The sequence below is a fragment of the Hemiscyllium ocellatum genome, chromosome 34 (assembly GCF_020745735.1).
Source record: "Hemiscyllium ocellatum isolate sHemOce1 chromosome 34, sHemOce1.pat.X.cur, whole genome shotgun sequence".
Classification (NCBI taxonomy): Eukaryota; Metazoa; Chordata; class Chondrichthyes; order Orectolobiformes; family Hemiscylliidae; genus Hemiscyllium; species Hemiscyllium ocellatum.
In genome coordinates, this window is record NC_083434.1 from 972991 (window position 1) to 986460 (window position 13470).

Here is a 13470-nt window from a genome sequence, read left to right on the forward strand (position 1 = left end):
TAAGAACTTTATAAATCTTGCAATTTGATGGGACTGTTCCTTACTTCTACATTGATGAATACATCTTAAATCAGAATAATAACACAATTTTTCATATTTGAGGTTAAAAAGAAGCATTTTTTTTACCTTCTACCTGACAAAGACACAGCATTCCAAAAGTTTGTACCTCTAAATAAACCTGTTGGACTATAACCTGGTGTTGTGTGATTTTTAACTTTGTTCATCCCTGTCCAACACTAGCACCCCCACGTCACAGATTGTTAATGTATAATGTGAATAGTTGCAGTTCCAACAGTTGCTCATGCAGAACTTCCATGGTTACCAGCTGCAATCCAGAAAAAGACTCCTTTATCCCTACTGTCTGTTCTGCCAGTCAGCCAATTCTCTATCCATTGCCCCTACCACCATGGGCTCTTATATAGCAGCATCTTATGCAGCACCTTGTCAAAGGCCTTCTGGAAATCCAAATAGATCACATTTAAGAGGAGGTGTCAGCCTGGTAGTTTTATCACTGGACTGTTAATCCTGAGACCTAAGCAATGTCCTGAAGATCTTGGTTCAAATCCTGCCACAGCAGGTGGTGGAATTTGTATTTAAAATATGGAATTAAAAGTCTGATAATGACCATGAATCCAAAGTCTATTCTTGGGAAAAACCTGTCAGGTTCACTAATGTTTGTTAGGGGAGGAAACTGCCATCTTTACCTGGTCTGGCCGATATTTGTCTCCAGACCCACAGCAATGTGGTTGACTTTTAAGTATTGTCTGGGCAATTAGAGCTAGTTAATAAATGCTGGCCTGGCAGCAACACATTCATCCTGTGAATCAATAATGAGAAAAGAAATTCCACTGGCTCGTTGTCTGATTTGCTTGTTACGTACTCAAAGAATTCTTTGTCAGGCATGACCTCCCTTTGGTGAAGCCATGCTGACTACTTTAACGTGCACTTCCAAGTCCCTGAAATCTCATGCTTAATAATGGTCTCTAAAATCTTACTGATGGCTAAGGTCAGGCTAATCGGCCAATAGTTACATTTGCAAATTTCAAATCTGATGGGATCTTTCTAGAATCTGGGGAATTTTGAAAAATTAAAACCATTGCATCTATTATCTACTAACATGTCTCATTCTATTCTGCCCTTCAGGATTTATTTAATTAATCCAAGTTAAGTTGACTTCTCATCCTAATATCTGGCATGATGAGCAAGCTGCTTAATGGTCTGACTATGAGGGTTTAGTTTCTCAGTGCAGCCTTCTGCCTTCATCCAACTTCTGCTTTAAAATATCTGACATTTGTGTAGTTTAGAACTACTGACTAATTTGCTTCATCACTCCAAGGTAGACAAGAAAGTGCAGAGAACTCCGATGAAGATTTAAATGAGAGCACTGATAGGCACACTCTGGTGTATTGATTTGCTTGCCGCACATTCAAAATAGCAACTGTGCTTCAAAAGAATGTTTGATTTGGGGAATCCTGTGCTTGTGAAATGTGCTACATAATTCTTTGTCTTTTCTGTTACTGTCAAAGGGCATGAAAGAATCTGGCTCAAAGAGAACGTCAGAGAGGCTGCAAAGGAACTTGTCCTCCTGTGACCCATGTTCTTGTCAATGTAAAGACTCGGTCCTGGTTGAGGAATAGATATTGAAACTCTTCTTTGAATTAGCACAATAGATCTTTTATTTGTGGCTGCAGAAGGACTTGAAGAATCTGGAAAGGGAGCAAAGAAGTGGCAGTTGGAATACAGTTTGAGAAAGCTTAGGATTATACACTTTGGTTTGAAGAATAGAGGTGTTGCTCCAACATTGGCCACAAACTCAATGGTGGACTTTCTTATCATGATCTGCAGTTTCCTTTAGAGTTGGAGCATGTAGATGCATCACTCTGCATCACAAACTATCCAGCCAACTGTGCTAACTGACCTCCATTGAAGCTCCATCATAACCTTCTGGGTCTTGCATTCAGCACCTTGACTGATAAAGGCAAGTATCCCATATGCCTTCTTAAGCACTTTCATGTGAGACTTTCAGAAGGCTTTTGAAATGTGTGGGATGAGGATAGTGTATTGAGATTGTTAGAAAACTGGCTGGCAGACAGGAAACAAAGAGAAATAAACTGATCTTTTTCCAAAAGGCAGCCAGTGACTAACACACTACTGCAGGATCCTAGATATTCACAATATCTTTTTAATGATTTAGATGAGGGAACAATATGTAAAATCTCCAAATCTGCAGATTCTTTGAAACAAGTTGGGTGAAGGAGTGATGTTGATCTAATGGAAGGATGCAGAGGTGTTTCAGTGTGATTTGGGTAAGATGAATGCACAGGCAAATGCATGGCAGATGCAGGATGATATTGATAAACATGAGGTTGTCCACTTTGGTAGCAAAAACAGGAAGGCAGATTGTTATCTGAAAAATAATAATTTGAATCAAAGAATCCCTACAGTGTGGAAACAGACCCTTCAGCCTAACCAGTCCACACCAATCCTCTGAAGGGTAACCCACCCAGACTAATTCCCCTACCCTATTGTCACCCCTGAATAATGCACCTAATCTACACATCCCTGAACACTATGGGCAATTTACCTAATCTGGACGTCTTTGGACTGTGGGAGGAAACTGGAGCACTGGGTGGAAACCCACATAGACACAAGGAGAATGTGCATACTCCACACAGACAGTCGCCTGAGGCTGGAATCGAACCCATTGTGAGGTTAACCACTGAGCTACCATGCCACCCTAACAAGGGGAATGTGCAGCTAGGTATCCTTGTAAACAACTCACTGAAAGTAAGTGGGCAGGTGGTAAAGAAAGCAAATGGCATGTTGGCATTCATAACAAGAGGATTCAATAACCAAATGGGGACGTCTTGCTGCAATTACATAGGGCCTTAGCAAGGCCATGCCTGAAATATTGTGTGCAATTTTGTCTCTTGCTATAAAAAGTATACAGTGAACATTTACCAGGCTAACTCCTGGGATAGTGGGACTGACATTTGGGAGGTTGAATCAGTTAGGATTATATTTGTTGAGGTTCAGAAGCATAGGGGTGGGGATATCATAGAAACCTATAAACTTCTATCAGGACAAGACAGAGTAGATGCAGGAAGGATGTTCCCAATGGTGGGGGAGTCCAGAATAAGGGGTCATGTGGATTAAACTATTTTAAAATGAGTTAAGAAAATTCTTCCTCTATAGACTGGTGAGCCTGTGAATTTACGACCACAAAAAACAGTCAAAGCTAATTTTTAAAAAGATTTTCAGGTGAGATTTCAAGAATGAGCACTTGGAGCTAATGGGATCAAAGGATATGGGTAAAAACAGAAACAGGTTATTAAGTTGGGTGATCCGCCATAATCTTAATGAATGATGAGCAGGCTTGAAAGGTTGAATGGTTGACTTGTATTTTCTGTGTTTCTGTGTTTATCTACCTTTCATAAATTGAAGAACATTTAGTGTTGTTTGTTTTTGAGACCCTCATTATATTTCTTTTATTTTCTCCTTTTTTTGTGGCTTGAAATGGTGGGTTGAGGTTAAGAGTTAAATTTTGAATAGCAGCTTGTTTTAAAGGAGAAAAGATAAAAGACAAATGATCTGTAAGATAACGTAATTTAATTAAGTGTGAATAAACATACAAATTGGCACTGAGCTTTTGCTATGCTTTAGGTTTGCACCTGGTTTGATGTTGAATTACACAAGCAAGGGCAGACTGGTGCTAATCAGCCAACCAGAGACTATTTTAATTGGAAGAAAGGCTGAATCTGACTGGATTTTGGCAGAAGAGCGACTTTTGAACACTTCAGGAGACTGCTGTTGTGTTTTGCTCACTTTAGCTTTTATCCTGTATCCAAAGATGTGCAGGTCAGGTGAATTGGCCATGCTAAATTGCCCACAGTGTTAAGTGTGTTAGTCAAGGTTAAATATAGGGAAGGGGAATGGGTTTGGATGGGTTACTCTTCAGAGGGGCAGTGTGGACTTGTTGGGCTGAAGGGCCTGTTTCCACACTGTAGAGAATCTAATCTAATCTAGTTTTTATTCTTGAAAGTTCTCAGAAAAAAAATCCCAGTCTGCAAGAATAAAGTAAATATATTTCTAGAAGTTTACTGGTATTGTTTGCTTTAAACAGTAACGTCAGAATTCAAGCAAGTTATACATTTCTGCATGCCTGTGAACAACCTGTTGTCCAAGGTTTTCATGAAGGCCTGTTTTTTCCACATTGGAAACTTTATTGAACTGGTTATTTTCATTTCACTGTATCCCTCCACTGAATTTGCCTATGTGTGAGTGGGGGGTTGTGATCATTGTTTTTTGTTTTAATTTGCATATTTATGTTTTTTTACAAAGTCTGGTTAGGAACAATTAGGCAATTTGGAAGGTCATTGAAAGTTTTAATTTCACTGTGTTATGAATCCAGTGATAGTGAAGCTGATTTTGTTTTGATTGGTTATCCCTGTTGTAACCATTAGCTGTTTCTTTATTTAAATACAACCTGCATTGTTGGCGTCCTGAAGCATGCACATGAAATCATAAACATGCTCTGTCAGGCTGAAATAGTTTCATGATAATAAAATTGGCCAAAATATGTCCAAACCTCATCTTCCTCATTCACTCTTGAAACAACATGCATTGTGAGCCTATTTAAATGGCTACTGAATAAATTACAACTGAAGTTGTTTGTGGAGGACTTATTTGTACTCAGGCAAAGCGTGTAGAAGCACCTGTGGCGAGATGCTAGTGAAATTTGGAGGTTTTTGCTTATCACAGAAAAGCAGGAAATAATGTTGCCTGGTACAGGAAGCAGGATACTTATTTATCTGTTATTTATATCATTGCATCTAAACATAATCTGTGTTACTTTCAGCTTTGGAAAGAAAGTTTTCCACACGACAAAGCAGAGAGGAGCTAATAAAACGAGGAGTATTGAAAGAGATTTTTGAGAAAGGTAAGACTTCCGGAAAGGGTAAAAAGAACAGGATGAGTGAAACTGATAGTAGTTATATTTTGTTTGTGGATTTAACCACAACTTCATGCATATTATTTTTTACAGCAAATATTAATTAGAGTATTATTTAAAGTATTTAGACCCTTTTTGCAAGTCTTCCCATGTCACTCAAGCAACCTGTTCTCAATCACTGCAACCTGAAATTAATCCTTCATGGTTTTTCCTCTTTTAGTAACGCTATAAGAGCTGTGCACTGTGTATGTATGGCAGCTCAGCCACCAAGCTAACTATGCTAAGGAACAGTTATTTAGAACATAGAACATAGAACAGTGTAACGCAGAACAGGCCCTTCAGCCCACGATGTTGTGCTGACCACTGATCCTCATGTATGCACCCTCAAATTTTTGTGACCATATGCATGTCTAGTAGTCTCTTAAATGTCCCCAGTGACCTTACTTCCACAACTGCTGCTGGCGACGCATTCCATGCTCTCTCAACTCTCTGTGTAAAGAACCCGCCTTTGACATCGCCTGTATACTTTCCTCCAACCAGCTTAAAACTATGACCCCTCGTGTTAGTCATTTCTGCTCTGGGAAATAGTCTCTGGCTATCAACTCTATCTATGCCTCTCATTATCTTGTAAACCTCAATTAGGTCCCCTCTCCTCCTCCCTTTCTCCAATGATAAAAGTCTGAGCTCAGTCAACCTCTCTTCATAAGATAAGCCCTCCAGTCCAGGCAGCATCCTGGTAAATCTCCTCTGAACCCTCTCCAAAGCATCCACATCTTTCCTATAATAGTGCGACCAGAACTGGCCGCAGTATTCCAAGTGCGGTCTAACCAAAGCTTTATAGAGCTGCAACAAGATCACATGACTCTTAAACTCAATCCCCCTGTTAATGTAAACCAAAACACCATATGCTTTCTTAACAACCCTGTCCACTTGGGTGGCCATTTTAACATCTCCCTCTGTTCCTCTATACTGCCAAGAATCCTATCCTTAATCCTGTACTCAGCTTTCAAATTCCACCTTCCAAAATGCATCACCTCGCATTTTTCCAGGTTGAACTCCATCTGCCACCTCTCAGCCCATCTCTGCATCCTGTCAATGTCCCGCTGCAGCCTACAACAGCCCTCTATACTGTCAACGACACCTTCAAACTTTGTGTCATCTGCAAACTTGCTGACCCATCCTTCAATTCCCTCATCCAAGTCATTAATAAAAATTACGAACAGTAGAGGCCCAAGGACAGAGATCTGTGGAACACCACTCACCACAGACCTCCGGGCAGAATATTTTCCTTCTACTACCACTCGCTGTCTTCTGTCGACCAGCCAATTCTGTATCCAGACAGCTATGTTCCCCTGTATACCATTCCTCCTGACCTTCTGAATGAGCCTACCATGGGGAACCTTATCAAATGCCTTGCTGAAGTTCATATACACCACATCCACAGCTCGACCCTCATCAACATTTCTCGTCACATCCTCAAAGAACTCGATAAGGTTTGTGAGGCATGACCTGCCCCCCTCATAGCTGTGTTGACTGCATTTAATCAAGCCATGCTCTTCCAGATGGTCATAAATCCTATCCCTCAGAATCCTTTCTAACACGTTGCAGACCAGTGTGAGACTTACTGGTCTGTAATTGCTGGGGATTTCCCTATTTCCTTTCTTGAAGAGAGGAATTACATTTGCCTCTCTCCAGTCCTCAGGTATGACTCCAGTGGAGAGCGAGGATGCAAAGATCTTCACAAGTGGCAAAGCAATTGCATTTCTTGTTTCCCAAAGCAGCTGAGGACAAATCTGCTCCGGGCCTGGTGATTTGTCAATCTTAATGTTTGACAAAATTTTCAGCACATCAGCTTCCTCTATCTCTATCCATTCCAGCATGCACACCTGCTCTTCAAAGGTTTAATTCACTACAAAGTTTGTTTCTTTCGTAAAGACAGAAGCAAAAAACTCACTTAGGGCTTCCTCTACCTCCTCAGACTCCACACACAAATTCCCTATGCTATCCCTGATCAGCCCTACTCTTTCTTTGACCATTCTCTTATTCCTCACATAAGTGTAAAATGCCTTTGTGTTCTCTCTAATCCGTTCTGCCAAGCCTTTCTTTAGTATAATTTTTATTTGTTTTGAGGTTATGGGGTTCAATACAGAAGTCATAATGTAATACAAATAATGTTTCACAGGAATGACTACTAGTTTTTCACTAAAATGTTCATTTCAATCCACAAAGCCACGCCTCAATCATAAGAATTAGAATGAGTGCAGTTGAAATCTAGTGGTGTTGCACAACCTGAAGAATGTTGCTTCCTAAGTTTTTCGAAATAATTACTATGTATTCTATAAGAATATTCTATAATAATTATGATGTATTATTATGTACATTATGTACTATCTAAGGGAGCATGGTGACTCAGTGGTTAGAACTCCTGCCTAACAGTGCCAGGGACATTCAGCTCCAGACCTCAGGTTACCATCTGTGTGGACTTGCATGTTCATGGTTTCTTCCAGTTGCTCCGGTTTCTTCCCACAGTCTAAATACATGCAGGTTAGGTGGACTGGTGATGCTAAATTGCCCATAGTGTCCAGAGATATATAGGCTAGGTGGATTAACAATGGAAAATGCAAGGTTAAAGGGATGGGGTGGGTCTGGGTGGGATGCTCTTTGGAGGGTAGGTGTGGACTCAATGGGCTGATTGACCTGCTTCCACACTGTAGGGATTCTATTCTATATATGTTTCTATATAAATATTCATACTAACATTTAAATTTTCTCATTATTTTCAATATAAGATTATTTCAACTTGGGTCACTAACTGTAATTCAGCATAGATAATAGACAATGGCTGCAGGAGTGGGCCATTCTGCCCTTCGAGCCTGCACCACCATTCAATATGACCATAGCTGATCATCCTTAATCAGTAACCTATTCCTGCCTAATCTCCATAACCCTTGATTCCACTATCTTTGAGAGCTCTATCCAACTCTTTCTTAAATGAATCCAGAGACAGGGCCTCCACTGCCCTCTGGGGCAGAGCATTCCACACAGCCACCACTCTCTGGGTGAAGAAGTTTCTTCTCATCTCTGTCCAAAATGGTCTACCCCGTATTTTTAAGCTGTGTCCTCTGGTCCGGCACTCACCCATCAGCGGAAACATGTTTCCTGCCTCCAGAGTGTCCAATCCTTTAATAATCTTATACGTCTCAATCAGATCCCCTCTCGGTCTTCTAAACTCAAGGGTATACAAGCCCAGTCGCTCCGGTCTTTCAGCGTAAGGTAGTCCCGTCATTCCAGGAATTGACCTTGTGAACCTAAGCTGCACTCCCTCAATAGCCAGAATGTTTTCCTCAAATTTGGAGACCAGAACTGCACACAATACACCAGGTGTGGTCTCATCAGGGCCCTGTACAGCTGCAGAAGCTGCTCTTTGCTTCTATACTCAACCCCTCTTCATATGAAGGCCAGCATGCTATTAGCCTTCTTCACTACCTGCTGTACCTGCACGCTTACCTTCATTGACTGGTATACAAGAACACCCAGATCTCTCTGTACTGCCCCTTTACCTAAATTGATTCCATTTAGGTAGTAATCTGCCTTCCTGTTCTTGCCACCAAAGTGGATAACCATACATTTATCCACATTAAACTGCATCTGCCATCCATCTGACAACTCGCCTAACCTGTTCAGGTCACCCTGTAATCTCCTAACACCCTCCTCACATTTCACCCTGCCACCTAGCTTAGATATGACCAAACACAATATCATTCCATCTCCGCAATAAAAATAAAGGTATTTTGAGTTGTCAGGGTATGTTTTCTCACAAATGGACAGATTCTGTGCTCTTGTATGGTGCATTATGGGAAATTGTAGCTTGCACTGTATGAAGTTGAGTACTCGCTCCACTGCGATTGTAGAAGCAATCCTTTTTGGAATTCAAGCACATGCTCAATTTGCAGCACCAAAAAAAGTTCAAAAGAAAAACCTGATGGCAGATATACTGAAATTCTCAGGATTTATTTGTGAATTCTTTTATAGTACTAGCTAGGCCAGCATTTGTTGCTTATCTGAAATTGCCCTTTGGTGTTAAGTAATTAAGTAATTGGTGTTAAGCCCATCTTTAACCACTTCAATTTATGGTGGGTAGCTGCACCAATATTGTCTACATGGATTAAAGTAATACTTTTGATAATGTTCCTCATGGTAGGCTCATCCAGAAGATAAAGATTCATGGGATCGATGATGAACTGGCCACTAGGAAACAGAACTGGCTTGCCTATAGAAGGCAGAGGGTAGTGGTGGAAGGGTGTTTTTCTTGCTGGCGGTCTATGACTACTAGTATTCTGCAAGGATCTCTGCTGTTTGTGATACATATAAATGACTTGGATGAAAATGTAGAGAAGTGGGTTGGTAAGTTTTACAAACAATACCAGGATAAGTGGAGTTCGTGTAGAAGGTTGTCAAAGGATACAACGGGGTATGGATCAGTTGCAGATATGGGTGGAGAAATAGCAGATGGAGTTTAACCTGGATAAATGTGAGGTGCTGCACTCTGGGGGGATCAAATGTTAAGGAAAAGTATATGGTTAATGGCAAGATCCTGAGCAGGTGTACAAAGGGATCTTGAGGTTCAAGTCCATAGTTCCCTGAAAGTGGCCACACAAGTAGATAGGGTGGTTAGGAAGGCATTTGTCATGTTTGCCTTTATTGGTCAGGGAATTGAGTATAAGAGTCATGTTGTGCCTTTATAAGACTTTGGTTAGGTCACACATAGTGTGTTCAGTTCTAGTTGCTCCATTACAGGAAGGATGTGGAGGCTTTGGAGGAGGTGGAGAAAAAGTATGCCAGGATGCTGCCTGGATTGGAGGGTCTGAGCCATGAGGAGAGACCAAATAAACTTGGATTGTTTTCTCTGAAGCAGCAGAGGCTGGGGGGCGGGATTTGATAGAAGTCTATAAAATTATGAAATGCATTGATAGAGTTGATGGTTAGGATGTTTTCCCAGAGTTGAAATGTCTAATATTAGGGAGCATGCATTTAAGGTGAGGGAGTTCAAAAGAGATGTGAGGAGCAAGTTTTTTAGTCAGAGTAGTGACAAAGTGGAACATGCTGCCAGGAGTGGTGGTGAAGGCAAACACGAAAGGGGCATTTAAGGGACTTTTAGATAAGCACAACAATATGCAAGGAATGGAGGGATATGGATCCAGAGCAAGAAGAAGGCATTAGTTTAATTTGGTGTCATGTTCAGCACAACATCATGGCTGAAGGGCCCATTCCTGTGCTATACTGTTCTATGTTCTGTGTAATGCTGTTTGGAAAGGGGTTCCAGGATATTGACCCAGTGATAGTGATGGAACAGTCTGTCACCTGAAAGGGAACGTGCAAGTAGGAGAGATCCCATGAATTTGCTGCCTTTCACCTTCCAGGTGGTAGAGGTTGCAGATGCTGGTGGAAAATGTTGTCAAAGAAGCCTGGGTTGTTGGTACAGGCATCATATGTATGTACACATTGATGTTACAGACAGAACTCGCTGATTCTACAACCATCACATAGCAACAATCACTTGAATACTCTTCAGCACTGCAACATTATAGAGTTATACAGCACGGATACAGACCATTCAGCCCAACTTGTCCATGCCAGCCTGCCTTCCTAAACTGAACTAGTCCCATTTGCCAGCATTCGGCCCATATCTCTCAAAGACTTTCCTATCCATGTTTCTGCCCAAATGTCTTTTAAATGTTATAATTATACTCACCTCTACCACTTCCTCTGGCAGCTTTTTCCATATACTCACCCACTCTGTGTGAAAACATTGCCCCACAAGTCCCTTTTAAGTCTTTCCCCTCTCACATTAAACCCATGCTCTCTAGTTTTGGACTCCCCTACCCTTGGTAAAAAAAAACCTTGGCTATTCACCTTATTTATTCCCCTCAAGATTTTATAAAATTTTATGACATCATCCCTCAGCTTCCTATGCTCGATGGAAATCCCAGTATATCAGCCCTCCTTATGACACAAGCTCTCCAGTCTCAAGAACATCCTTGTAAATCATTTTTACACTCTTTCCAATGTAATAATGCCCTTCCTATGGCAGGGTGACCAGAACTTTATGCAACTCCAAACATAGCCTCACCAATGTCTTGTATAGTCGTGGGGCATAATGTCCCAACTGCTACTCTCAAGGCTTTGATCATGAAGACAATCATGCCAAACACCTTCTTCACCACCCTATCCACTGTGACGCCACTTTCAAGGAAATGAGTACCTGCACCCCTAGATATCTCTGTTTGACAACACTGCCCAAGGCCCAGTCATTAACTGTGTAAGTCCAGCCCTGGTTTATCTTACCAAAATGCAACAGCTCACATTTATCTGAATTAAACTTGATCTGCCATTCCTCTGCACACTGGCCAAGTTGATCAAGATCCCATCGTACTCTTAGATAACTGTCTTCACTGTCCACCATGCCACCAATTTTGGTATCATTCCAAAACTTACTAACAGTGTCTCCTGTATTCTCATCCAGATCTTATATATAAATGATGAAGAACAATAGATTCAGAAATTATTATTGCAGAACCTTTTACCACCACCCTCTGTCTCCTACCATCAAGCCAATTTTGTACCCAGTTGACTATGGCATTGCTGGCTGGACAACATTGATAACCCATCCCTATTTGCCCTTGAGAAGGTGATGATGAGCTGCCTTCTTGAATCACTGCAGTCCATTTGCTATGGGTTGCCAGGTGGTCCATCTGGTTTCATTTCTTTGTTGTGACTTTCTAGCCTTTAATACAACTGAGTGGCTTATTAGGCAGTTTCAGAGGGGAGTTGAGAGTCAATCACATTGCTATGGCTCTAGAGTCACATATCTCCCTGGATTCCATGTGATCTAACTTTACTAACATGTATGCCATGCGGTATCTTGTCAAAGGTCTTGCTAAGGTCAATAAAGTTGATGCCTACTGCTCTGCCTCTATTGGCCACCTTTTCAAAAAAACTCAATTGATTTTCCATACACAAAGCCATGCAGACTATCCCTAATCAATCCTTACCTTTCCAAATTCATGTAGACCTTGTCTCTCAGAATATACTCACCACTGATGTTAGGCAGACCAGTCTGTTGTTTCCTGGTTTTTCCTTACACCTTTCTTAAATAATGACACAGCATTAGCCACCCTTCCACCTTACAGCACCTCATTCTAGCTGACAATATACAAATATCTCTATTACGGGCCCCATAGTTTCTTCCCTAGTTTTCCACAATATCCTGGAATTTATCTACCTTTATGCATTTTAACACCTCCAGCACCTCCATCTGTATTGTGGACTTTTTCTGAGGCATCACTATATATTTCTCTGAGTTCCCTAACTTCCATGTCTTTCTCAACAGTAAGTGCTAATTCTAAATAGGTGGATCTGATTTAATCAATCTCCTGTAGTTCTACTCATAGATGGCCTGATTGCTTTTTAAGGGGCTGTATTCTTTTCCCAGTTATTCAAATGCCCTTAATATACTTGTCAAAGCTCTTTGGACTCTTCTTAACCATATCTACCATACCTATCACATGTCCCCTTTTTGTCCTCCTAATTTCCCTCTTATGTCAAAAGGTGATTGGAGGAGGCTATTTTCAGGTAAAGGAATATTTGACAAGAATGAAGCTTTTACAAATGAGAAAATGAGAGTTCAAAGCCAATATGTTCCTGAAAGCATGTAGGGTAAGGTTGGCTTCAAAACTCGAGGCCTCGGTTCCAGCCTACAAGTGCCTCACCTGCCCGCAGTGGCCTCTAGTGGGGGACATGCCTCCCTGCACCAGCCTCAAGTCCGGGACTCACCTCCCCTTAGTGGCCTCCAGTTTGGGACTCGCCCCTGGGATTTGTCTTCTACACCAGCTTCTTGTACGGGACTCGCCCCCAGTACTCGGCTCCCTATGATGGCCTCTGGTCTGGGACTCCCCTCCCATGTCCGAGACTCTCCTCCTACACCCACCTGGTGTCCGACTTGCCTCCTGCATGCACCTGATCTGGGACCCGCCTCCAGGACTCACCAGTGATGGCCTCTGGTCTAGGAGCCACCTCCTCCATTCACTCTGGATAAGTTGAATAAGTTAAAAGCTTTGAAAACAAACTGCAGGAGAAAGATGAAAAGAGAAAAGAAAGGAAAAGAATGTGTGGAGCAATACCAGTTGATCACCTCTGCTGCCAGTGAGCAAAATGGTGTTTTACTGAACATACAGAGTGATAAAAGTACTTCTCCCAGTGTAAGCTTTAGCCATCGGTAGCACCTTATCAAGAATTCAAGCACCAAAACTGAGGAGCATTCATTACTCAAGAAACTGGGAGTTCTCACACTTTTGCAGCAATCAAATTATTTCATTCATCCACCAATCATTTTAACCCAACAGCCCATGTGTTCATTTTTACAACTTCAGATGAGAAAGCAATTTTACAATGGGAGTGGAGGTTGTACTAATCAGAATAAAGTTGCCATGGTCCTACTAGACCATAGAGTAGCTCTCTCA

The 13470-nt window shown here is 41.4% G+C and overlaps 1 protein-coding gene across 1 annotated transcript in view; it reads left to right on the forward strand.

The window, feature by feature from the left end:
• Positions 1-13470, forward strand: part of LOC132832214 (phosphatase and actin regulator 1-like) — a 488261-nt gene that overhangs the window by 321197 nt on the left and 153594 nt on the right. The window contains exon 3 of the mRNA XM_060850008.1: positions 4859-4939. Coding sequence (XP_060705991.1) covers positions 4859-4939 — 81 coding nt within the window. The remainder of the gene's footprint in view (positions 1-4858; positions 4940-13470) is intronic.